This window comes from Hemiscyllium ocellatum, chromosome 4 (assembly GCF_020745735.1).
Source record: "Hemiscyllium ocellatum isolate sHemOce1 chromosome 4, sHemOce1.pat.X.cur, whole genome shotgun sequence".
Taxonomy (NCBI): Eukaryota; Metazoa; Chordata; class Chondrichthyes; order Orectolobiformes; family Hemiscylliidae; genus Hemiscyllium; species Hemiscyllium ocellatum.
In genome coordinates, this window is record NC_083404.1 from 127,852,048 (window position 1) to 127,876,408 (window position 24,361).

The 24,361-nt window shown below is 41.1% G+C and overlaps 1 protein-coding gene across 1 annotated transcript in view; it reads right to left on the reverse strand.

The window, feature by feature from the left end:
• The window catches only part of LOC132815248 (piezo-type mechanosensitive ion channel component 2-like), a 467,530-nt gene that overhangs the window by 341,794 nt on the left and 101,375 nt on the right, over positions 1–24,361 (reverse strand). The window contains exon 3 of the mRNA XM_060824063.1: positions 57–219. Coding sequence (XP_060680046.1) covers positions 57–219 — 163 coding nt within the window. The remainder of the gene's footprint in view (positions 1–56; positions 220–24,361) is intronic.

Sequence of the window (24,361 nt, forward strand, 5' to 3'; positions counted from 1 at the left end):
CAGTGTTCCTAATTTGTTCTAAAAGCAAAGGCAAAAGTTAAAAAAAAATGTTTTACCTGCTCTTCATTTTGGAACTCTGGATTATATTGTGCCATATCTTCTGATGGTGGCTGTTGAACTAAACTTTTACAGACAAGCCATGTCGCCAAGCCAGCAACAAACATTCCAACATCTGGAGCAAAAAGTCTAATAATGTTCCCAGCATCTGCCCCACTCACGCTGTGAAGAAAAAGAAACATATTTTAGGGAAATGTGAAGACCTTTCAAAATTAATGTAACATAGACGTACATTCATTTTGTTATCACTAGTAATCACTCAATCTTTTAAAATTTGTTTGCAGGATGCTAACAATGGACTACTACTGAGGATAGACTGGCATGGAATATAAAATTGCAAAGATAATTCATAGTTCCAGATCTAATATAACACCAGCACAATCTTGGAATCATGTGTTTTTACTTTTTACAATAATTATACTCAACATATTATTAAGTACTGAGAGTTTCTGTCCTGGAAATATGTTCTTCCAAAATATTTCTCTAGAATTCGATGTAATTTGTCTTTCTAACCAAAGTTGAAACATTTGTTTTTAACACTTGAGCAAACTGCACTGACAAAGCACAACTAATAGTAAATTATAATATTTATTCCAATACTCATGCTAGTTTTCACCATCTCCTTTTCTCAGCAGTTCAAAGATTTGTGAACATCAATGTGAAGGTTTGGGATGGGTCTAACGTTCATGCCTGGATGACTACAGCTCCAAGAACACCGAAGATCTTGACACCATCCAGGACAAAGCAACAAGCTTGATTGGCATCACATCCACAAACATCTACACACTCCACCACTGACACTCAGTAGCAGCAGTGTGTATTATCTATAAGACACATTGCAGAAATTTGCCAAGGATCCTTAGACAGATTTCAAACCAACAATTTGCTTTTAGCTGGAAGCTCAATGGTAGTATATACATGGGAACACCATCATCTGTAAGTTCATCTCGAAGCTACTCATCATCCTGACTTGGAAATATATCCCCATTCCTTCAATGTCACTGGGTCAAAATCCTGGAATACCCTCTCTAAAGGTATTGTGAGCCTACCTACATCACTTGGACTGCAGTGGATTGCAGAAGGACAACTGGGGACAGAAAATAAAACTGGCTAGCTACGGATGTCCCCATCTGAATGAATTTTCAAAGGAAGCATATCAAAGCTTCTATTTGCTGCATCACCTCACCAAAATGCTTGTAAACAGATGCAAATAGCTATTTTTTGTTATTTATGTGAAATCACTATAATAGTCCTTCATCAAGCACCACTAAAATAAACTGATCATATTATCATTGTAGGAATTCTGTGCAAGTTGATTAAAACATTAATTATACTTGAAATAAATACTGCTTCATTAGCTAAAACGTTCTGTAGATTATCCTTGACATGGAGTTGCTGGGTATTGGACTGGGGTGAACAAAGTCAGAAGTCACATGATACGAGGTCATACTCCAACAGGTTTATTTGAAATCACAAGCTTTCAAAGCACTGCTCCTTTGTCAGGTGATGAAGGAGCTGACAAAGGAGCAGCATTCCGAAAGCTTGCAGTTTCAAATAAACCTGGTGGACTATAATCTGGTGTTGTGTGACTTCTGACTTTGTAGATTATTTTGACATTGAGGAAAAAAGCTAAAAGAATGCGCATCTTTCTTCTAGATATTTTCCTATTTAGGAATCTTCACCTGAAAAAATGAATAATGTCTGATCAGGAGAGGCACGCATGTCTGCTTTTTTTTTTAAAATTGGAGGTGTAGTGGACAGGGAAGAGGGTTACCTCAGATTACAACAGGATCTTGACCAGATGGGCCAATGGGTTGAGAAGTGGCAGATGGAGCTTTATTCAGATAAATGCGAGGTGCTGCATCTTGGGAAAGCAAATCTTAGTAGGACTTATACACTTAATGTTAAGGTCCTAGGAAGTGCTGCTGAACAAAGAGACCTTGGAACACAGATTCATAGCTCCTTGAAAGTGGAGTCGCAGTGAAGGCGACGTTTGATGTGCTTTCTTTTATTCGTCAGACCATTGAGTACAGGAGTTGGGAGGTCATATTGCGACTGTACAGGACATTGGTTAGGCCACTGTTGGAATATTGTGTGCAATTCTGGTCTCCTTCCTATCGAAAAGGTGTTGTGAAACTTGAAAAGGATCAGAAAAGATTTACAAGGATGTTGCCAGGGTTGGAGGGTTTGAGCTATAGGGAGAGGTTGAACAGGCTGGGGCATTTTTCCCTGGAGCGTCGGAGGCTGAGGGGTGACCTTATAGAGGTTTATAAAATTATGAGGGCATGGATAGGGTAAATAGGCAAAGTCTCTTCCCTGGGGTCCAGAACTAGAGGGCATAGGTTTAGGGTGAGAGGGGAAAGATAAGGGCCTGTTTCCACACTGTAAGTAATCTAATATAAAAGAGACCTAAGGGGCAACTTTTTATGGAATGAGCTGCCAGAGGAAGTGGTGGAGGCTGATACAACTGCAACATTTAAGAGGCATTTTGATGGGATATGAATAGGAATGGTTTGGAGGGATATGGACCGGGTGCTGGCAGGTGGGACTAGATTGGGTTGGGATATCTGGTCGGCATGGACGGGTTAGACCAAAAGTCTATTTCCATGCTGTATATCTCTTTGACTCCATGTGTCTATGTCCCAGCAAGCTTTACCTCTCAACTCATGCCATGGTGCAAACATAAAGTCGCAAGTAAAGATCAGGACCAGAATACAAAAGGCCAATTAAAATGGTATTATTTCTTCAAAATTTAGCTTGCTCCATTTCTTGATAAATCTAGAGGAAGAACCAAGGTGCATAATGTAGAACTGTATATATCATTCTGTGCGGGTAAGATAAAATAAAATGTCAAGAGACTGTAATGCCAAAGAAGGAGATCAAACGGTATTAAACTACATTCCATGCAATCTCCAAGCATAAAACCACAAGAAGAATTATCCTTTTACACTGAATGAATGAGAAACTTTAATGTACGCATTATAAGTGTAAATCAAGAAATGTTCAATGTTCAGCATAGTTGTAAAAATTAGCAAAGTTGGGGATTTAACAACTTTTTCATTGAAGAACCAAAGAGAAACAAACTGCTTTTCATACCAAAAAGGAACAATTATTTCTACATGCATTGCACTATTGGCAAGGAATCATTCACCCTTCTGCAGCAAACACAGCAATAAAAATAGTATGAGTCACCCGCAAACATTCACACATCTCACAGTCCTGTCTGGATCAGATTTCCTTGAGTCTACAGTGCTGCCTAGTCTGTAAAAAAAGCTACATGCCATTCATTGTGCAACAGCCTGTATCTGGTTTTGCTCCACCATCCCCCAAAGTCTAGCACCCACTTTTTCTATGCTTTCCCAAAAGAGCAGCTCCTGATCTCAGTTGTGCTGAGCGTAAGGTCAGCAATAATGGTACTGAGGTAGATGGTAAAAGTAAAAGGAGCTTAACCACAAATTTCTTAGCATTATGTTGTAGAACATTATAGATGAGAGCAAGTTATTGTGGGGAACATCAAATGTGACTCATACTAAAGTGATAAATGCATTCCAATAAAGAAGTGTAACTGTCAGGAGGGACTATTAAAAATAAAATTTAAAATTTGCAGTAGAACACTAGAAAATTTACTGTTTCTTGTTGCTTGTTTTCTGTACTTCACTTATCTTAGTTTACAACTGTTTTGAACTTGCTTAAAGCAAAAAAAATCATGCACAGATCTCCTCAGCTTGGGGGTGTAGTAATTCTAATGAGTCTAGATTGATTTATGCAACAAGGGTTGACAGGGGTGTTAGAAAGATAGATTAAATTTAGATGTAGAATAAACACATGCTTAAAAGATCTAAACCAAGTTTTCTCTATCTTTTAGGCTGGATATTTGTTTCACAGTCTAATTATACATATGTCTGAAAGAGGAAATGAAATGGGTACATCTGATTTACTATGCAGCACTAAAGTTTTATGCTGAAATCATACATCAGAAATTTGGCTTCGACGTTGTAAAAATTACATGCCATTCCAGGTATTATGCAACATTGTTTCTAATCTTTGTACGAAAATTCTGTCAGACATCACACTGTCAGGTGAAGAGGGAGTAGTGCACCAAAAGCTTGTGATTTTAAATAAAACTGTTGAACCATGGTGTCATGTGACTTCTGACTTTGTGCACTCCAGTCCAACACTGGCATCTTCACATCATGTGAAAACTCTGAACAATTCTCTCTTAGACTTTCCACATGCACTTCTGGAAATACTTGATAGGCTCAGGAATATAAAATAATCAGAACAAAACTGCTAGATAGGCTGCTTATAATCAATAGATATTTATAGATCAATAGCGGTGGATCACTGGCACAGTTTCATTTCATTCTCATTGCTAGGTAGCAAAGATCATTTTATATGGTGCAGTATATTGGATGCTTGTATTGTAAAAAGGGTAAGATGGGCATTCAGTCTGTGCTATATGATATGATGAGCTTGTGACCTAGCTGGGTGGTCAGAAAAAAATCCTAACGCAAAGCACAGCAATTCATCAAAAGAAAAAGGAAAATAAGAAACTATAACTCAAGTTACTCACATCTGAATTACTGATTAGCTTCTTTTTACAATTACTGAACAGCTTTTTAAAGATAATTGTCCTGAAAACATGTAGCTTTTCTTTCCCATTATCTTAATAATTTATAGCTGTTAATTGAGTTTTCACTTACACTGGCACCCTTGACCTGCCTCAGCTTTTTTTCGTGCCTTTGTGCTCTTTCTGCAAACTACAGGCTTTTCATCAGTTGAATTTACAATCAATGCTTACAGGAGAAGAAATTGACCTACACATTGACTTCTCCCATACCTTAAGGGATAGAAGGAAAATGTACTTGTCAATTTTGTCAAGGCAGATACAACATTTTGACTTTACATATGTAACTATGTTACTCTGAATTCCAAAATTTTGCATTGAGAATTAAATTTTCATGCGTGCTTTAGTAGCCAATCAAAAGACACTGTGGTTGGTTTATTTGGGGGCGTCTGTGCTATACAGAACCATCTTTTCATATCCTAAAATCTCTCTCTCTTATCCTCTACACCCTGCAGCCACAACCCTACACCTTATTTCCCAGAAAGTCTTATGACATTTGATCAAACGTAGGAAAGAAAACCTTCTGCTGATCACTAAAAACTGCTCTCCCTTGGCTGATGAATCAGTACTCCTCCAACATACTTGGAGGAAGCATTGAGGGTGGCAAGGGTACAGAATTTATTCTGGCTGATGGCCACTGTTTTTGCTAGACTGGATGTGCAGCTGATAGTGAGGAAACAACAAAAAAAGGGAAAAATATACTTTACCTCAACCTCACCAATCTATCTGCCACAGATGTATCTTTTCTTAACAGTACCTGTAAGAGTGACCACAGTTGATGCTGCAAAGACTATGGGACTCAACAACATTTGAGCAACAGCATTGAAGATGTCTGCACCAGGACTTGACAGTTCACTTGTCAAGCTGTTCTAGTGCAGCTACAACACTGGCATCTATCCAGAAATGTGAAAAAATGCCGACATACAGCCATATATCAAACATGGCCAATTACCACCCCATTTATCTATTCTAGTAATTGATAATGTGATGGAAGATGCCATCAATACTGTTATCAAGCAGCACATCTCAGCAATAACATGTCTACTGATCACTCTCCTCTTAACATCAATTATGTCTTGGTTTAAACTAGATAAAATGTCTGACTGCTTTTGACATCAAGGTTGGATTTGACCAAGTATGGCATCAAGGAGCCTCAGCATAAATATAGCAAGCCACGCAGCATTAGGAGGTAGAGAAGTCAACGTTTTGGGTACAACCCTTCTTCAGGAATAGAGGTGGGGTTAGGGGGAGCGACAGATTAAGGGGGTGGGGTTTGGGTGGGGAGAGGGGTGGAATGCTGAGGTAGTGATAGGTAAACACAAGTAATGGGTATGATTTGGTTGGTCAATGGGAGGAATTAATCCAATTGGTAGCTGGAAGGAAGGATTGGTAAGTGGAATGAAAGGTAACTTGTCTACTTTGGAATTCAGCATCTGCAGGATTTTTTTTGTCTTACTTACTGAACAGAACAAGTTTGTCACTGTTGGAGATCAATCATCTTAGCTCCAGAACATCTGTACAAGATTTCCACAGGGAAGAATTGTGAATGAATCTGTTCAAAGATGTTATGACACAGTTCTGGAGTAGGTAGGAGTTGAACCCAGGCCAACTGGCTCAGAGGTAGGATCACTCCCAATGTACCACAAGAGCCTTAGTTCTACAAGCTATGCATTACTTAAAGGCCAATTTCAAAATTCCTCCAGTATTTGGCCCACAGAGTTTTCTAGTCTGTGGTTACTTCCAATTAGGTGAATATTTTCCTAATCAACCTGTATTATACATCTCTGGAGCAGGTGGGACTTGAAATTGAACTTCTTCAATCAGAGGTAAAGACACTATCACTGTGCCACAAGAACCTTAGTTCCAAAAGTATACATTTTCTAATTAACCTGTTTAGAGAGGTTTGGTGGTTGTTAAAAGGTGAGAAGTGGAGGTGTGGGGAAGATCTTGGTGAGGTGCTCATCCTCATTGATAATGTATTGCAGGCTGTGAAGAACATGGCATAGTTTTTCAGCTCGTGGGAAGTACTGAACAACAAATGGTACCCTGTCGGAACTGGCGGTCTATGAGTGGTGCATCATTGAGTATTTCAAAGTGCCCGTCATGTTTCTGGCTGCAGTGTCTGGTTGCAGTTGGGCTTTAAATCTGGTCCAAGAAAAATAAGTGCCATAAGATCCTGTTAGTGGCAAGTACTTCCATCTCTCTTGACATATTCCATGAGAGGGTTGCTGAAGTCCCAGTTGCATAATTAATGGAGAGACTAACATTGCATAAGGTGAGTCACCATAAGTCCCAACTGGGTGGGATGAATTTTACTTGACTAACCACTTTAACTGAACATGGAAATTTCCAATCTCCTTCTTAACACACACTAAACTTAAAAGCCATGCATGATTCTAACTACTATAGAACCCAGGTTTCTGAAACAGTTGCTAAATATATTTCATGAACCTTTATAGTACTCACTTGTGAAATAATACTCAAGTAAAAAGATACAAACACATCGGATAAAAGTTTGTGCAAGTATGAGTCTGGAGGAACAACAGATATTCCCAAGTGAACAGGAGGTCAATGGACACATTAACAGTTATACCACATTGGTTCAACATTAATCCAATTCTCCTTCATCTTTTCTCTGTTTCGCTCTTGTTTTATGAAAAAAAACTTTTTTTCAAATTAACGGGACATTCCTCATTATGACCATTATCCTCATGATGGTTCTTCTGAAAGAAAAAGATTTTACACAGGTTTGCACTTTCTTGTGGACTAACCCAACTACAACTGCATCGTCTAAGTTATTGTTCAAACTACATTTTCTTAAAAATTGCTTGTGCCTGTTTGCTGAACTATGAACATAGAACATAACAGGCCCTTCGGCCTTCGATGTTGTGCCGTCCTGTGAAACCAATCTGAAGCCCATCCAAGCTACACTATTCCATTCTTGTCCATATGCCTATCCAATGATCAATTACATGCCCATAAAGTTGGCGAGACTACAACTGTTGCAGGAGCGCATTCCAGCCCCTACTCTGAGTAAAGAAACTAACTCTGACATCTGTCCTAAATCTATCAGCGCTCAGTTTGAAGCTATACCCCCTTGTGCTAGCCATCACCATCCCTGGAAAAAGGCTTTCACTGTCCACCCAATCTAACCCTCTGGTTATCTTATAAGTGTCAATTAAGTCATCTCTCAACCTTCTTCTCTCTAATGAGAGCAGACTCAAGTCCCCCAACCTTTCCTCGAAAGACCTTCCCTCCATACCAGGCAACATCTTAGTAAATCTCCTCGGAAACTTTTCCAAAGCTTCTACATCCTTTCTATAATGCGGTAACCAGAACTGCACGCAATATTCCAAGTGCAGACACACCAGTGTTTTGCACTGCTGCAGCATGACCTCATGATTCCGAAACTTGATCCCTCTACTAATAAAAGTCAACACTCCATATGCCTTCTTAAAGCCCTACCAACCTGGGTGTCAACTTTAAGGATCTATACATGAACACCGAGATTTCTCTGCTCATCTACACTATCAAAAATTTTACCATTCCCCCAAGTACTCTGTATTCCTGCTACTCCTTTCAATATGAATCACCTCACACTTTTCTGCATCAAACACCATTTGCTACCTCTCAGCCCAGCTCTACAACTTATCTATGTCCCTCTGTAACCGACAACATCCTTCGGCAATATCCACAACTGTACAAACATTAGTGTCGCTCGCAAATTTACCAACCCATCCTTCTATGCACTCATCCAGGTCATTTGTAAAAATGACAAACACAGTGGACCCAAAACAGATCTTTGTGGTACACCACTAGTAACTGAACTTCAGGATGAACATTTCCCAGCAACCACCACCCTTTGTGGTTGCCATTGCCCTCAATTTAAATGCCTCCGTATTTTGTGCAGTAGCCTACCATGGGAACCTTATCAAATGCCTTACTGAAATCCATATACACTACATCAATGGCTTTATTCTCGTCCACGTGTTTGGTCATGTTCTCAAAGAACTTAATAAGGTTTGAGAGTCACAACCTTCCCTTCACAAAACCGTGTTGACTATCCCTAATCAACTTATTCCTATTGAGATGTTTATAAATCCTATGTCTTATAACCTTTTCCAAAACTTTACCCACAACCAAAGTAAGGCTCACTGGCCTATAATTACCAGGGCTGCCTATACTCCCCATCTTGAACAAGGGTACAGCATTTGCTATCCTCCAGTCTGTAGACAATGATGGCAGAAAGATCAAAGCCAAAGGCTTGGCAATCTCCTCCCTGGCTTCCCAGAGAATCCTAGGGAAAAGCTGATCTGACCCAGGGGATCCATCTATTTTCACACTTCCAAGAACTTCTAACACGTCGACCTTCCGAGCCTCAATCACATCTAGTCTAACAGCCTGTTTCTCAGTATTCCCCTCAACAACATTGTCGTTTTCCAGTATGATGCAAAATATTCACTTAGCATTTCCCCCATCTCCTCTGATTCCACACACAACTTCCCACTACTGACCTTGATTGGCCCTAATTTACTCTAGGAGAAAGTGAGGACTGCAGATGCTGGAGATCAGAGCTGAAAATGTGTTGCTGGAAAAGCGCAGCAGGTCAGGCAGCATTCGGGCATAAGCCCTTCTTCAGGAATGAGGAAAGTGTGCCAAGTAGGCTAAAGTAAAGGTAGGGAGGAGGGACTTGGGGGAGGGGCATTGGAAATGTGATAGGTGGAAGGAGGTTAAGGTGAGGGTGATAGGTTGGAATGGGGGTGGGGGCGGAGTGGTCAGGAAGAAGATTGCAGGATAGGAAGGTGGCATCTTCTTCCTGACCTCTCTGCCCCCACCCCCACTCTGGCCCAATTTACTCTAGTCATTCTTTTGTCCCTTATATACCTACAGAAGTTCTCATGTCTCCTGCTCGCTCAACTTAGCTCTCTCTTTAGGTCTTTCCTGGCTACCTTGTTACTTTCAATCACCCTAACTAAGCCTTTACATCTCATCCCAACATAAGCCTCCTTCTTCCTCTTGACAAGAGATTCAACTTCCTTAGGTTGAATAGGCTGGGGCTGTTTTCCCTGGAGTGTCAGAGGCTGAAGGGCAACCTTATAGAGATTTACAAAATCATGAGTGGCATGGATAGGATAAATAGACAAAGTCTTTTCTCTGGGTGGAGGAGTCCAGAACTAGAGGGCATAGGGGAAAGGGTGGGAGGGAAAAAAAGATATAAAAAAGACCAAAGTAGCAACATTTTCACGCAGAGGATGTTATGTGTATGTAATGAGCTGCCAGAGGAAGTGGTGGAGGCTGTTACAATTGCAAAATTTAAGAGGCATTTGGATGGGTATATGAATAGGAAGGGTTTGGAGGGATATTGGCCAGGTGCTAGCAGGTGGGACTAGATTGGGTCGGGATATCTGGTCGGCATGGATGAGTTGGACCGAAGGGTCTGTTTCCATGCTACACATCTCTATGGCTCTATGACTTAGTAAACCACAGCTCCTGCACTTGACAACCTCCTCCCTGTCTAACCAGTACATACTAATCAAGGACACGCAGTAGCTGTTCCTTGAATAAGCTCCATATTTCTTTTGTGCTCATCCTCTGCAGTTTCCTTCCCCATCCTATGCATCCTAAATCTTGTCTAATCGCATCATAATTGCCTTTTCCCCAGCTGTAGCTCTTGCCCTCTGGCGTATACCTATTCCTTTCCATCACTAAAGTAAACATAATTAAATTGTGGTCACTATCACCAAAGGGCTCACCTACCTTCAAATCTAACACCTGGCCGGGTTTATTACCCAGTACCAAATCTAAATGTGCCCTAGGCCCTTGTTGGCCTGTCTACTGTGTCGGAAAACTCTCCTGCACACAATGGACAGAAACTGACCTATTTAAAGTACTTGAACTATAGAATTCCCAGTCAATATTTGGGAAGTTGAAGTCCCCCATAACAAATAGCCTGTCATTCTCGCTCCTACCAAGAATCATCTAATCTATCCTTTCCTCTAAATCTCTGGAACTATTCAGAGACCTATAGAAAACTCCCAACAGGGTGACCTCTCCTTTCCTATTTCTAATTTCAACCCATACTCCCTCAGTTGATGAGTCCTCAAACATAATACCGTCCTTGACTAACAATGCCACACACCCACCTCTTTTACCATTTTCTCTGTTATTACTGAAACATCTAAATCTCAGAACCTGCAACAATCATTCCAGTCCCTGCTCTACCCATGTCTCTGAAATGGTCACAACATCGAAATCCCAGGTACCGACCCATACTACAAGTTCACCCACCTTATTCTGGATGCTCCTGGTGTTGAAATAGATACTTCAAACCAACGTCTTGCTTGCCGGTGTCCTCTTGCGACTCTGAAACCTTATTTGGACATCCCTACCCTCAACCTTTTGTATATTCAAGCTACAGTTTGGGTTTCTATCCCCCTGCTGGATTAGTTTAAACCCACTCAAACAGCATTAGCAAATTTCCCCCACAGGATATTGGTACCCCTCTGGTTCAGTGAAGACATCCTGTTTGTAGAGCTCCCATCTACCCTAGAAAGAGAACTATTGCATTAGCTCAGACATTACCGGTTGGCAACTAGAAAACCGAAAAGGCTCAGCAAATCGTTGGAAACTCCATACTCAAATTTAGTCAAAAATGGAGAGAGGTCAACTGATTCCATAAAGAAGAGTTAGATTTGGTAAGAGTATCACACATGAAGCCTTTACCTTCCCATCCTGTTTAATATATTCATTCAATTGCTGAGAAAGATTGACTGTGTCACCTGAAATGAAGTTGATGCACAAGTTGGCTAAATTTGAAGGTCATAAATGCAGGAAAAAATGGGTCATACAACATAAATAACCTCTGGGATATGGTGTATTGTGTACTTGAATTTGAGAGAGATTAGTCAAGGAGAAGACAAAATCAAGAAGCGTCTTAGACTTGAAACTAACAGTAATTGTTGTGGTTTAATAGTAATTACAGTGAGTATTCATGGTTAAGTATAACTTCATTAATAAGGGCTAATCTTCTCACATGTTCATGTCCAGGTGCAATCGAGGATTTCTCTCAATCTCGAGTGTTTTTGCTTTGCCCACACTAAAACATGACTTGCGGCTCTATGACATAATTGTAAGGTTGCTCCAGGGTTCTGAAGCATTCTACAACAGGATACATTTTACGAAGATTCCCTGAACTAATAGTGCAGTTAAATTCAAGTATATAGATGCAAATTACAGCACAAAATAGGCCATATAGCAAACAGCATAAGCAATAAGAGATAGATAGAGCTAAGTGCACTCACAGATCAGATCTAAGCTCTGCAGTCCTGACACATCCAGTCATGAATAGTGGGAGACAATCAAACAATGCACTGGAGACAGTGGCTCCACAAATATCTTCATCCTCAATGATGGAACAGCAAAAGACATCAGCGCAAATGATAAGGCTGAAACGTTTGCAGCAATCTTCAGCTTGAAGTGGTGAGTGGATAATCCATCTCAGCCTCCTCTAGTGTCCCTAACATCACAGTACCAGTTAGCAACCAATTTGATTTACTCCACATGTTATCAAGAAATGGTTGAAGGCAGAGGCTGATGCAAAGGAAATGGGCCCTGACAACATTCCAGCAATACTACTGAAGACAGGTGCTCCAGAATCTGCTGTTCCCTAGCCAAGCTCTTCTAATACAGTTACAACACTGGCATCTATCTGGCAATAAGGGAAATTGTCCAGCTAAATCCTGCGCACAATAAGCAGAAAAAATCCATCCCAGTCAATTCTCACCTCATCAGTCTACTCTCGATCATCATAAAGTGATGGAAGGTGTCATCAACAGTGCTATCAAGCAGCAGCTTTTCAGAAATAACCTGCTTACTGACACTCAGTTTGGATTTAGCCAGGCCCACTCAGCTCATTACAGCTTTGCTTCAAACATAATCAAAACAGCTGAATTCCAGAGGTGAGGTGGGAGTGACAGCCCTTGCCATCAAGGCCTCATTCGACCAAGTATGGTATCAGGGGGCCTGAGCAATACTGGAATGAATGGGTATCAGGGAGAAAATTCTCTGCTGGCTGCATTGATACCTGGCACATAGTAAAGTGGCTGTGGTTTTTGTAGGTCAGCCCTGTCAGCTCCGGGAAATCTTTGTAGAGTTCCTCAAGGCAGTACCCTTGGCCCAAACATCTTCAGATGTATTAATGACCTTCCCTTTATCATAAGGTCAAAAGTGGGAATGTTTGCCAGTGATTACACAATATTCAGCCCTATTTGCAACTCCTCAGATACTAAAACAACCCATGTTCAAAAACAACACAATCTGGACAATATCCAGACTTGAGCCGACAAGTGCCACACAAATGGCAGACAATGAATATCTCCAATAAGAGATAATCTAACCACCACCCCTTGACATTCAATGGTATTACCATCACCGAATCCAGTACTATCAATATCCTTGGGGTTACCACCGATTATAAGCTCATTTAGACTTGTCACATAAACACATTGGCTAATAGGCAGTTAAGAGGCAAGGAATACTGAGGTGAGTTACTCATCCCTGACTCCCTACGCCTATCCATCACCTAAAGGCACAAATTAGGAGTATGATGGAATACTCTCCACTTGCTTGGTGGGTGCAGTTTCAAAAATACTCAAGAAGCTTGACATCATCCAGGATAAAGAGGTCCACTTGATTGGCATCACATCAGCACATCCACTCCCTCTACTACCAATGCTCAGTAGCAGTAGCATGTACTACCTACTGCAGCAATTCACCAAAGATCTTTTCACAGCATCTGCCAAACCCATGACCACTTCCATCTAGAAGGACAAGAGCTGCAGATCCATGGGACCACCATCAACTGCAAGTTTCCCTTCAAGCCACTCACCATCCTGACTTGGAAATACATCACAATTCCTTTACTGTTGCTGGGTCAAAATCCTGGAATTCCCTCCTAAGGGTATTGAGGATCACTGTAGCAGTTCCAGAAAGCAGTTCAGCACTACCTTCTCAAGGCCAATCAGGTATAACCAATAATCGCTGGACAACCAGTGAGGTCCACATCCCATGAATAAATTAAAAAAGTAGCCCAATGCTTGAGTTTTTGCTCCATCTTTCTTCATTCACATTTAAATATAGAGTGCTCATCTTTTCACCCTCATTTACACACCTAAATGCCTCTTAAAAGGCATCTGAACTATCCAACTTAACCACTATTGAGTAGAAAGGCTTCACTTAAATGTCTTATTGTGTTTATTAATGACTTGAGCATTTCCAACAACTGGCAAATTTTGGTGAATATTTTTGTCTTGCACTCATCAAAAAACTTCACAAAAATGTTAATTAATGAGTGAAACCAACATTAGGCTGTATTGCAGGAGAGTGTTGATTGGTTGGCAGGGGGCTCTGATTAATTGCCAAGTGGACTCTGATTGATAGTAGATGCAGTATAAATGTTCTTTTTTTACCCTTTGCATTTGTACTCTTCTGAAATGACCTGTTAGTGCAAAATGAAAAATTCAAAAAAATAGTCTTTTATTAGCAATACTCAAGCTCTGTGCTGGCAAATGATGGTTTTTTCCAATGACCTCTATCTTTATGTCTTCCCATTGAGGTCAACACACTTCTAGCCCTTTTAAACATCACAAACAAGCAAAATATATAGAAAATAATTTTGTTATTTAAATATTATTTCATATTTCAAATTCATATAAAGACATAATAATGACATTCACATAGGCAGCACAGAGAATAAGAATAGAAATTCTAATTGGCGATGTTCAGCAAACAGTCACCAAGCATTCCCAAAGTTAAAGTTTGCAAGATTTTAATGAAGGCAGTAGATTAGATGGAAACCTGAATTTTTATCCAGTAAAAGTAAAATTTGAAGTAGCATCTTAAGATCTTAAGCCACTTACAATTTAGCCCATATAACAAATAACTTCAATTTAAATATGCCCATCAGAAATGAACTTTGATTATTTAGTTTAAAAGCAGATGTTGCCAAAAGCCAAAAGTAATTCATAAAATATGTTCAAAGTGCTGAAAGTCACAGACATTTTGTGTTTGGCATGAAAAAAAAGTATACGATGTTAGAGCTTTGGAAATGAGAAAATCCAGCTCAGGAAATAAGTAAAGGGGTAGCTGTACAAACTTGTAAAAACACTTCATTAGTCATCAACACTAACAAAAGCTATTTTGTTTCTGATTAATGAGAAGACTATGTGCAAAAGTAGCTCAAAAGCCACATACAACACATAACTACATTCATTGGGGATGAAGCAATGTTTGTTTTAGATAATACATGAGGCTAATAATGTTAATATAAAATTTTCATAGTTTAACATGATGCACCTTAAGGCTGTTTGTCATCGACTCTGATTCACTATGATTTAATAAATGATCTCTGCATTACTCAGTATTTTTTTTAGGAGTGAAGACACAGCATATGTTCAGAGCCAGGCTAAACCATAATATCTTTACAATTGGCCCAATGTACCAAAATGCTGCAAGATGTTGTGGTACTTTTATTTAAACATCACATTTATTAATGTATTGGAATATCAGAAATAATAATAAAATAGATTTGAAAAGCCACCAAAACAAATAGTAAATCTGAACTTGGCAATGTTTGTATGATGAAAACAGTCATAGAACTGTGTTTCCTCTGTGCAACTACATGTAAATGGAGCAGCACTACATTCTTAAGAAATTTATGCAACAATGCTGTAATCATAGGTTCACAGAATCCTGCAACACATGAGGCCATTCGGCCCATCAATGGCTTGACTGGCTCATTGATAAAACTGACATTTAATATTACACATCCCAACAACATTCCCATTGTAGTACTGAATAATTGAGCTTCAGCTCTAAACCAAATTATTTCAGTACATTTGCCAACGTTCAGGTACATCCCACCCCCAGAGAAAATACAAATGCAAATCAGGTATTTACTGCTACATAGGTCTAGTCTCAATGATCAGCAAAGTTTGCATAACAGGTCGACAGGGTGGTTAAGAAGGCATTTAGCATGCTTGTCTTCATTGCTCACGCCTTTGAGTAATGGAGTTGTGACATCAGGTAGTGGCTGTAGAAGACTTTGGTGAGGCTTCTTCTGGAAAACTGTGCGGTTTGGTCACCATGGTTATAGCAGGGATGTTATTAAATTGAAGAGGGCTCAAAAAAGATTTATTAGAATGTTGCCAGGAATGGAGGGTTTGAGATACAAAAATAGACTGGGAAGGTTGGGACGTTTGCTACTGGAGCATAGGAGGTTGAGGTTATTAAGCTTATTAAGGTTTCTAAAATCATGAGGGGCATAGATAAGGTGAATGACAGGGTCTTTTCCCTATGGTGGAAGAGTTCAAAACTAGGGGCATACTTTGAAGATAAGAGGAGAAAGGTTTAAAAAGGACATGAGGGGCAACCTTGTTATGGGGGAAGTGGTGCGTGTATGGAATGAACTGCCAGAGAAAGTGGTAGATACAAGCGCCGTTACAATGTTTAAAAGACACTTGGATAAGATCATAAATAGTAAACATGATTTTGAGATGTCAGCGTTGGACTGGGGTGTACAAAGTAAAGGTTTGGAGAGATATGGGCCAAACACAGGCAAGTTGGGTTAATTTAGATTGGGAACATGGTTGGCGTGGACTAGTTGAACCTAAGGGTCTGTTTCCATTCTGTATGACTCTATTATTCAAAAATAGATGGTATGGTGGTCTGTGTTATCAAAGAATCAGAATCACAGAATTATCACACTGCAGAAGGAAGCCATTTGGCCCATCACACCTGTGCTGGCTTTTTTAAAAAAAAGCATCATTATCTAGTGGTAATCTCCAGTTGCTTCTCCATACCCTTGCAGACTATTTTTATTCAAATAACTTTCTAGTGCTCTCTTGAATGCCTCAACTGAACATGCCTCCACCACATTTCCAGCCAGTACATTCCACACCTTAAGTCGTGCAAAAATGATTGTTCTTACATTATCCTTTCTTCTTTTGCACATTATCTTAAGTCTATGTTCTACCACTCTTATTCCTTTTTGAGCAGCAATAGCTTCCTCTTCTCTATTCTATCCAACCCTCTCATGACTTTGAAAACTTCAGTCAAATATCCTCCCAGCCTTCTCTTCCAAGAAGAACTCTCCCAAGTTCTTCAATCTCCCTCAGAACTACAGGCAGTTCAGAGAAAGTACACTAGATTAATTCCAGATTGAAATGTTTGACTTATGAGGAGAGATTGAACAGTTTAGGCCTAAACTCAATAGAGTTTAGAAGAATGAGAGGGTATTTAATAGAGATATGCAAGATGCTAAACGGGATTGACAAAGTTGATGAAGAGAAGATGTTACCCTTATGGGGCAATCTAGAATAAGAGATTAAGAGGTATTACTTCTCTCAGAGAGCCATGAATCTATGGACACAGGAACACTGAATAAATTTTAAGGAGATAAAGCAGATTTTTAATTCGCAATGGATTAGAAGGTGACAAGGAGTGAGCAGGAAAGTGGAGTTGGGGTCAATATGAGATTAGCCATGATCATAATAAATGGCAGAACAGACTTGAGGGGCTAAGTTGCCCACTCCTATTCCAGTCCTTATGTTGTTATAGTATAATTGAAGTTTCTCATTACAGGAATCACCCTTGTAAATTGGTTCTGCATTCTCTCCAATACAGTTACCTCTTGCCCTATAATGCGATGTCCATAACTACACACAATGCTCTTAGATTTTATATAAATCAACATCATCTTTTTGTTCTTGTACTCTTTGCCCCTACTAATAATATGTGCTTTATTAACTGCTCTCGCTATCTGTCCTGCCAGTTTCAATTATCTGTGTACATTTATACCTCTGTTCATCTGCCCTGCAGAAGGAGTAGATGAAATAGGTTGTTTAGTCGACCCAACCTTCTCACCATTCAATGAGGTCATGGCTGATCTGATAATCCACAACTCTACTTTCTATAACACAATTCACTTTGTGATTAACTATCTGTCTATCACAATCTTGAATATACTTGATGACCCAAATTCCTGCTCATCTGCACTTTATATACATGACCTCTTACTCTGAGGTGATGTTCTCTGGTCTGAGACTCTCACACAAGGGAAAATAACATTTTCATCTATGCTGTCAAGTCTCGTAAAAATCTAGTCTGTTTCAGTAAGGTTGCCTCTCATGATTCTAAATCCCAGTACGTACAGGTTCAACCTACTTGACATCTCCTAATAAGACTGTCCTCCATACCTGACATCAGCCTAGTGAGTCATCTCTGGACAGCCTCTAATCTCAGTGTACCTTTCCTTAAATAAGGGGCTCAAAGATGTTTACAATATTCTAGTTATGTTCCAATCAGTACTCTGTATATTATCCTATTTTTATTTCAACAAAAATAGACTTTAAATTCCAACATTTCATTTGCCTTCCCTGTTAACCATTGAATTTGAATGCTAGCTTTTTAATGACCCATGCACAAGAATCTCAAATATCTTCATTCTGTAGCTTTCTGCAATATTTCTCCATTTAACTAAAATTAATCTTTTCTATTCTTCCTGTCAGCATGCATAACCTCAAATCTCACATTCCACTTGCCAATTTCCTTGTTTTGCATTGCATTCTCTGCCTTGCTGTTCTTTTCATAGTTTACAATTCTTCCAAGTTTTAAGTCATCCACAAACTTTGTAACTGTCCCCTGCACACCAAAATCCAGTTCATTAATATAAATTAAGAAAAGCAAGGGTCCCACTAGTAATCTCCACTGCAAACCTTCCCCACAGCCTGAAAAATGCGTACTGACTTTACTCTGTTTCTATCACACAGCAAATTTTGTATCCATGTTGCTATTTTCCCTTTGATACCATTACCTCTAACTTTCCTCACAAGTCTGTTAGATTAGATTAGATTAGATTAGATTACTTACAGTGTGGAAACAGGCCCTTCGGCCCAACGAGTCCACACCGACCCGCTGAAGCGCACCCACCCAGACCCATTCCCCTACATTTACCCTTGCACCTAACACTACGGGCAATTTAGTATGGCCAATTCACCTAACCTGCACATTTTTGGACTGTGGGAGGAAACCGGAGCACCCGGAGTAAACCCACGCAGACACGGGGAGACTGTGCAAACTCCACACAGTCAGTTGCCTGAGGCGGGAATTGAACCTGGGTCTCTGGCGCTGCGAAGGTACTGTTGGAAGGTACTGTTTCAAAAAGAAATCAAGAAATGCTCACCGAATAACAACAATGGTGGCAGTGCACATCTCAGATTCTGCAAAGGCCATTAAAACCTTGGTTTAAATTTGGGCAAAATAGCTAAATTCCAGTGGTGAAGTGAGAGTGAATACCCAGAATATAAGGGTGGCACTTGTAGGAAGGTGACTTAAAAAGTCATGGCAAAATTGAAGTCAATATGCTATTTAAAGTGCTGTACGTCTAAGCTATCCATGACTTCCTCAAACAGCCGAGCAGCAAAATTAGACCCTGGGTCTGACAGAATCTCTCTAGGTAGACCAATTCATGTGAAGAAAGTTACTAACTCCTCCACCACCCTTTATGCTTTAATACTCCATAATAGAATTGCTTCCAGAAATCTGGTATACACATCCATTATGGTTAGCAAGTACTGGTTCCCATTTTTAGTTTTGGGGGCGGGGGGCCTACACAATCAATCATAACCCGCATGAAAGGTTCTTTAAATATGGGGATTGGCAAAGGTGCTGGTTTTATTACTACCTATGACTTACGTACCATTTGGCACATATGACATGCATGGCAAAAGTTAACCACATCCCTGTGCATCCCAGACCAACAGAAATGCTTTTGTACTTTAACCTGAGTCTTCCTTTCACCTAGGTGACTTCCTACTGGCTATTCATCTGCGTAAAGAACCTATCTCTGACATCTCCTCTGTACCTTCCTCCCAATATCTTAAAACTATGACCCCCTCATGCCAGTCAATCCTGCCCTGGGAAGAAGTCTCTGGTATTGACTCTATCCATGTCTCTCATTACCTTGTATACCTCAATCAGGTCACCTCTCTTCCTCCTTCTTTCCAGAGAGAAATGTCCGAAATTAGTCAACCTCTCTTCGTAAGACAAGCCCTCAAGTCTAGACAGCATCCTGGTAAACCTTCTTTGCACCCTCTCCAAAGCCTCCATATCTTTCCTACAATAGGGTGATCAGAACTGAACACAATATTCCAAGTGTGCTGTCTGTATGCTACCAACAACACATGCACTTCTACCCATTTCTCCTCTGCACTAATCAGCTGTAGTCTCCATTTTGTCTTTAGATTCCATCTTGAAGATAATAACCCTCAGCAATATTCTCTGACTCCTTTTCTGATATGCATTAACATAAATATCCTTTATTGTCTCGTCTTCCTGTTGTAAGTCTATTAGCCTTTCAAGACTAAATACTTAGAACATAGAACACAGAACACAGAAAAGTACAGCATAGAACAGGCCCTTCGGCCCACAATGTTATGCCAAGGATTATTCTTAATCTAAAATAAAAAAAACCAACTTATGCACTCCTCAATTCATGTCCATTGCATGTCTAGCAGTTGCTTAAATGTCCCTAATGACTCTGCTTCCACCACCGCTGCCATCAACGCATTCCATACATTCACAACTCTCTGCATAAAGAACCTACCTCTGACATCTCCTCTATACCTTCCTCCTAATATCTTAAAACTATGACCCCTCATGGCAGTCAATCCTGCCCTGGGGAAAAGTCTCTGGCTATTGACTCTATCTATTCCTCTCATTATCTTGTATATCTCAATCAGGTCACCTCTCTTCCTCCTCCTCTCCAGAGAGAAAAGTCTGAGCTTAGTCAACCTCTCTTCATAAGGCAAGCCCTCCAGTCCAGACAGCATCCTGGTAAACCTTCTTTGCACCCTCTCCAAATCCTCCGTTAATTTCCTATAATAGGGCAACCATAAATTGACACAATATTCCACGTGTGCTCTCACCAGGATCTTGCAGATCTGCAGCAAAACCTCGCGGCTTTTAAACCCGATCCCTCTTTACTGAAAGCCAAAACACCATATGCTTTCTTAACAACATTATCCACTTGGGTGGCAACTTTGAGGGATCTATGTACATGAACACCAAGATCCCTCTGTTCTTCCACACTGCCAACAACCCTATCTTTAATCCTATATTCAGCATTCAAGTTTGACCTTCCAAAATGCATCACTTCGCATTTATCCAGGTTGAGCTCCATCTGCCATTTCTCAGCCCAGTTCTGCACCCTGTCAATGTCGCGTTGCAGCCTGCAATAGCTCTCAATACTATTAACAGCACCTCCAACCTTTGTGTCATCAGCAAATCTACTAACCCACCCCTTAACCTCCTCGTCCAAGTCATTTATGAAAACTACAAAGAGCAGAGGCCCAAGAACAGAGTCCTGCAGGACACTACTCACCACTGACTGCCAGGCAAAATATTTCCCATCTACAACTACTTCCAGCCAACTAATTCTGAATCCAGACAGCCAAATCTCCCTTAATCCCATGCCTCCTGACTTTATGAATGAGCCTACCATGGGGAACCTTACCAAATGCCTTGCTAAAGTCCATTTACAACACATCCACTGCTCACCCTTCGTCGACCTGTCTCATCACCTCCTCAAAGAACTCAATAAGATTTGTGAGGCATGACCTGCCTCTCAAAAAACCATGCTGACTGCCTTTAATCGCGTTATGCTTTTTGAAATATGCTTTTTGATTTCCCTATTCCCCTTCTTTAAAAGAGGAATAACATTTGCCTCCCTCCAATGACGAAGGGCTTTTGCCCGAAATGTCGAATTTCCTGTTCCTTGGATGCTGCCTGACCTGCTGTGCTTTAACCAGCAACACATTTTCAGTTCCTCCCTCCAATCCTCCAGTACAATTCCTGTGGAGAGTGAAGGAGCAAAGATCTTTGCCAGTGGCTTAGCAACCTCCTTTCTCGCTTCCAGGAGCAATCTAGGATAAATGTGGTCTGGCCCTGGGGAATTATTAATCCTAATGTTTGCCAAAATTTCCAGCACATCAACTTCATCAATCTTGATCTATCCAAGGCAGTTTCCCAGCTCCTCAAAGTTCTCATTCACAAAAAGGTCTTTTCCTTAGTGAAAACCAAAGCAAAAGAACTCATTTAGGGCTTTGCCTATCTGCTCAGACTCCATGCACAAATTCGCTACACTATCCCTGATCGGCCATACCTTCTCCCTCATCATTCTCTTATTCTTCATGTTTGAGTAAAATGTCTTTGGTTTCTCCCTAATCCTTTCTGCCTCCTCCTGGCTCTCCTCAGTCCATTTCTAAGTTCGTTTCTAGTAAGCCTGTAATCCTCTGAAGCTGTGCTGGATCCTTGCTTCCTCCACCTTACGTAAGCTACCTTCTTCCTTTTGACGAAAAGCTCCTCTGTTCTTGTCATCCAAGGCTCCTTAATCTTACCCATTCTTGCCTATCCCAGAGGAACAAATTTGTGCATCACTCGCAATAACTGCTCCTTAAACTGTCTCCACATGTCTGTTGTGCCCTTTCTGTGGAACAATTGCTCCCAAACTGTACTTCCCAACTTTTGTCTGATAGCGCCATAATTTCCTTCTCCTCAATTAAATATCTTCCCTTATTAACTGCTCCTTTCCTTCTCCAAGGCTATGGTAAATGTGAGGCAGTTGTGGTCACTGTCACCAAAGTGTTCTCCCACCACGAGGTCTGACACCTGTCCTGGCTCATTGCCGAGCGCCAAATCCAAAATTGCCTCTCCCCTCATCAGCCTATCTACATGCTGAGTAATAGATTCTGGATCAGTGGTGCTGGAAGAGCACAGCAGTTCAGGCAGCATCCAAAATGCAGCGAAATCAACATTTCGGGCAAAAGCCCTTCATCAGGAATAAAGGCAGTGAGCCTGAAGCGTAGAGAGATAAGAAGGAGAAGGGTGGGGGTGGGGAGAAAGTAGCATAGAGTACAATATGGGCGACTACCTGGTCAGGTCCACGCGCCCCCTACAACCCACCCTCCCATCCTGGCACTTTCCCCTGCCACCGCAGGAACTGTAAAACCTGTGCCCACACCTCCTCCCTCATCTCTATCCAAGGCCTTAAAGGAGCCTTCCACATCCATCAAAGTTTTACCTGCACATCCACTAATATCATTTATTGTATCCGTTGCTCCCGATGCGGTCTCCTCTACATTGGGGAGACTGGGCGCCTCCTAGCAGAGCACTTTAGGTAAACATCGAATACGCTGCACTTTGGATGTTGCCTGAACTGCTGTGCTCTTCCAGCACCATTGATCCAGAATCTGGTTTCCAGCATCTGCAGTCATTGTTTTTACCTCTACATACTGAGTAAGGAAACCTTCCTGAACACACCTGACAAAACAGCTCCAACCAAACCACCTGCACTAAAGAGGTTCCACTCAACATTGGGAAAGTTGAAGTCACCCATTACAACAACCCTGCTATCTCCGCGTTTTATAAAGTCTGCCAGCCTATGAGTTCTTCAGACTCTCTGCTGCTATTATGGGATCTGTAGAAAACCCCCAACGAGGTGGTTGCTCCCTTGTTGTTCCTAACTTCGACCCATGCTGACTCAGTAGTCAAACCTTTCTCAACAATCTTCATTTCTGTAGCTGTGAAGCACTCTTGGATTAGCAATTGTACACCTCTTCCTCTTTTTCCACCCTCCTTGTGTTTTATAAAAGTTCTAAACCCTGGACAATCTCGCAACCATTCCTACCCCTGTGAAACCCATGATTCTGTAATGGACACAACATCATAGTCCCAGGTACTGATCCATGCTCTAAGTTCATCACTTATTTCTGACACTCCATGCGTTAAAGCAGACACACTTTAACCAACCCTTTTGTTTCATCATGGGAAAAGCTTTCCTGACAGATTCACTACATCCTGTCACTGTCTCATCTACAACTAACCCCCCACCCCTCAGCTATGTAGCCCTGGTTACCACCCTCTTTAAACTAGTTTAAACCCTCCCGAACCACACGAACAAATGTCCCACCCAGGCCATTTGTGCCACTCCGGTTCAGGTGCAACCCATCCTTCTTATACAGGTCCCACCTTCCCCAGAAAGCATCCCAATGCTCTGAGTATTTGAAGCCCTCCCTCCTGCACCAGCTTCACAGCCACATGTTAAGCTGCATTTGCTGACCGTTCCTCACCTTGTGGCACTGGTAGCAAACCTGAGAAAACTACTCTACTCATCCTGCTCTTCAGCTTCCAACTTAGATCTCCGTGGTCACCTTTCAGATCCTCAATCCCTTTCCTGGCTATATCGTTGGTGCCAAGATTTCTGGCTGCTCACCCTCTCCCTTCAGAATCCAGTAAACCCAAATGGCTGCATCTTGGATCCTGGCATCAGGAGGCAACATACCTTCTGGGAGTCCCCTTCCTTTTCACAAAATCTCCTGTCAATCTGTCTAACTGAATGAGTCCCCTACCATAAGTGCTTTTCTATTCTCCCCGCACCTCCCCCCCACCCGCCCCCCCCCCACCCCCCACCCTTCCCTTCTGAACCTCAGTGCCATAGACCTGACAATTATGGCTTTCCCCTGGTAGGCTGTCCCCACCAGCAGTATCCAAAACGGTATACATATTGCTGAGGGGAATGGCCACAGTAGATCCCTGCTCTACCCGTTGGTTCCCTTTCCTCCC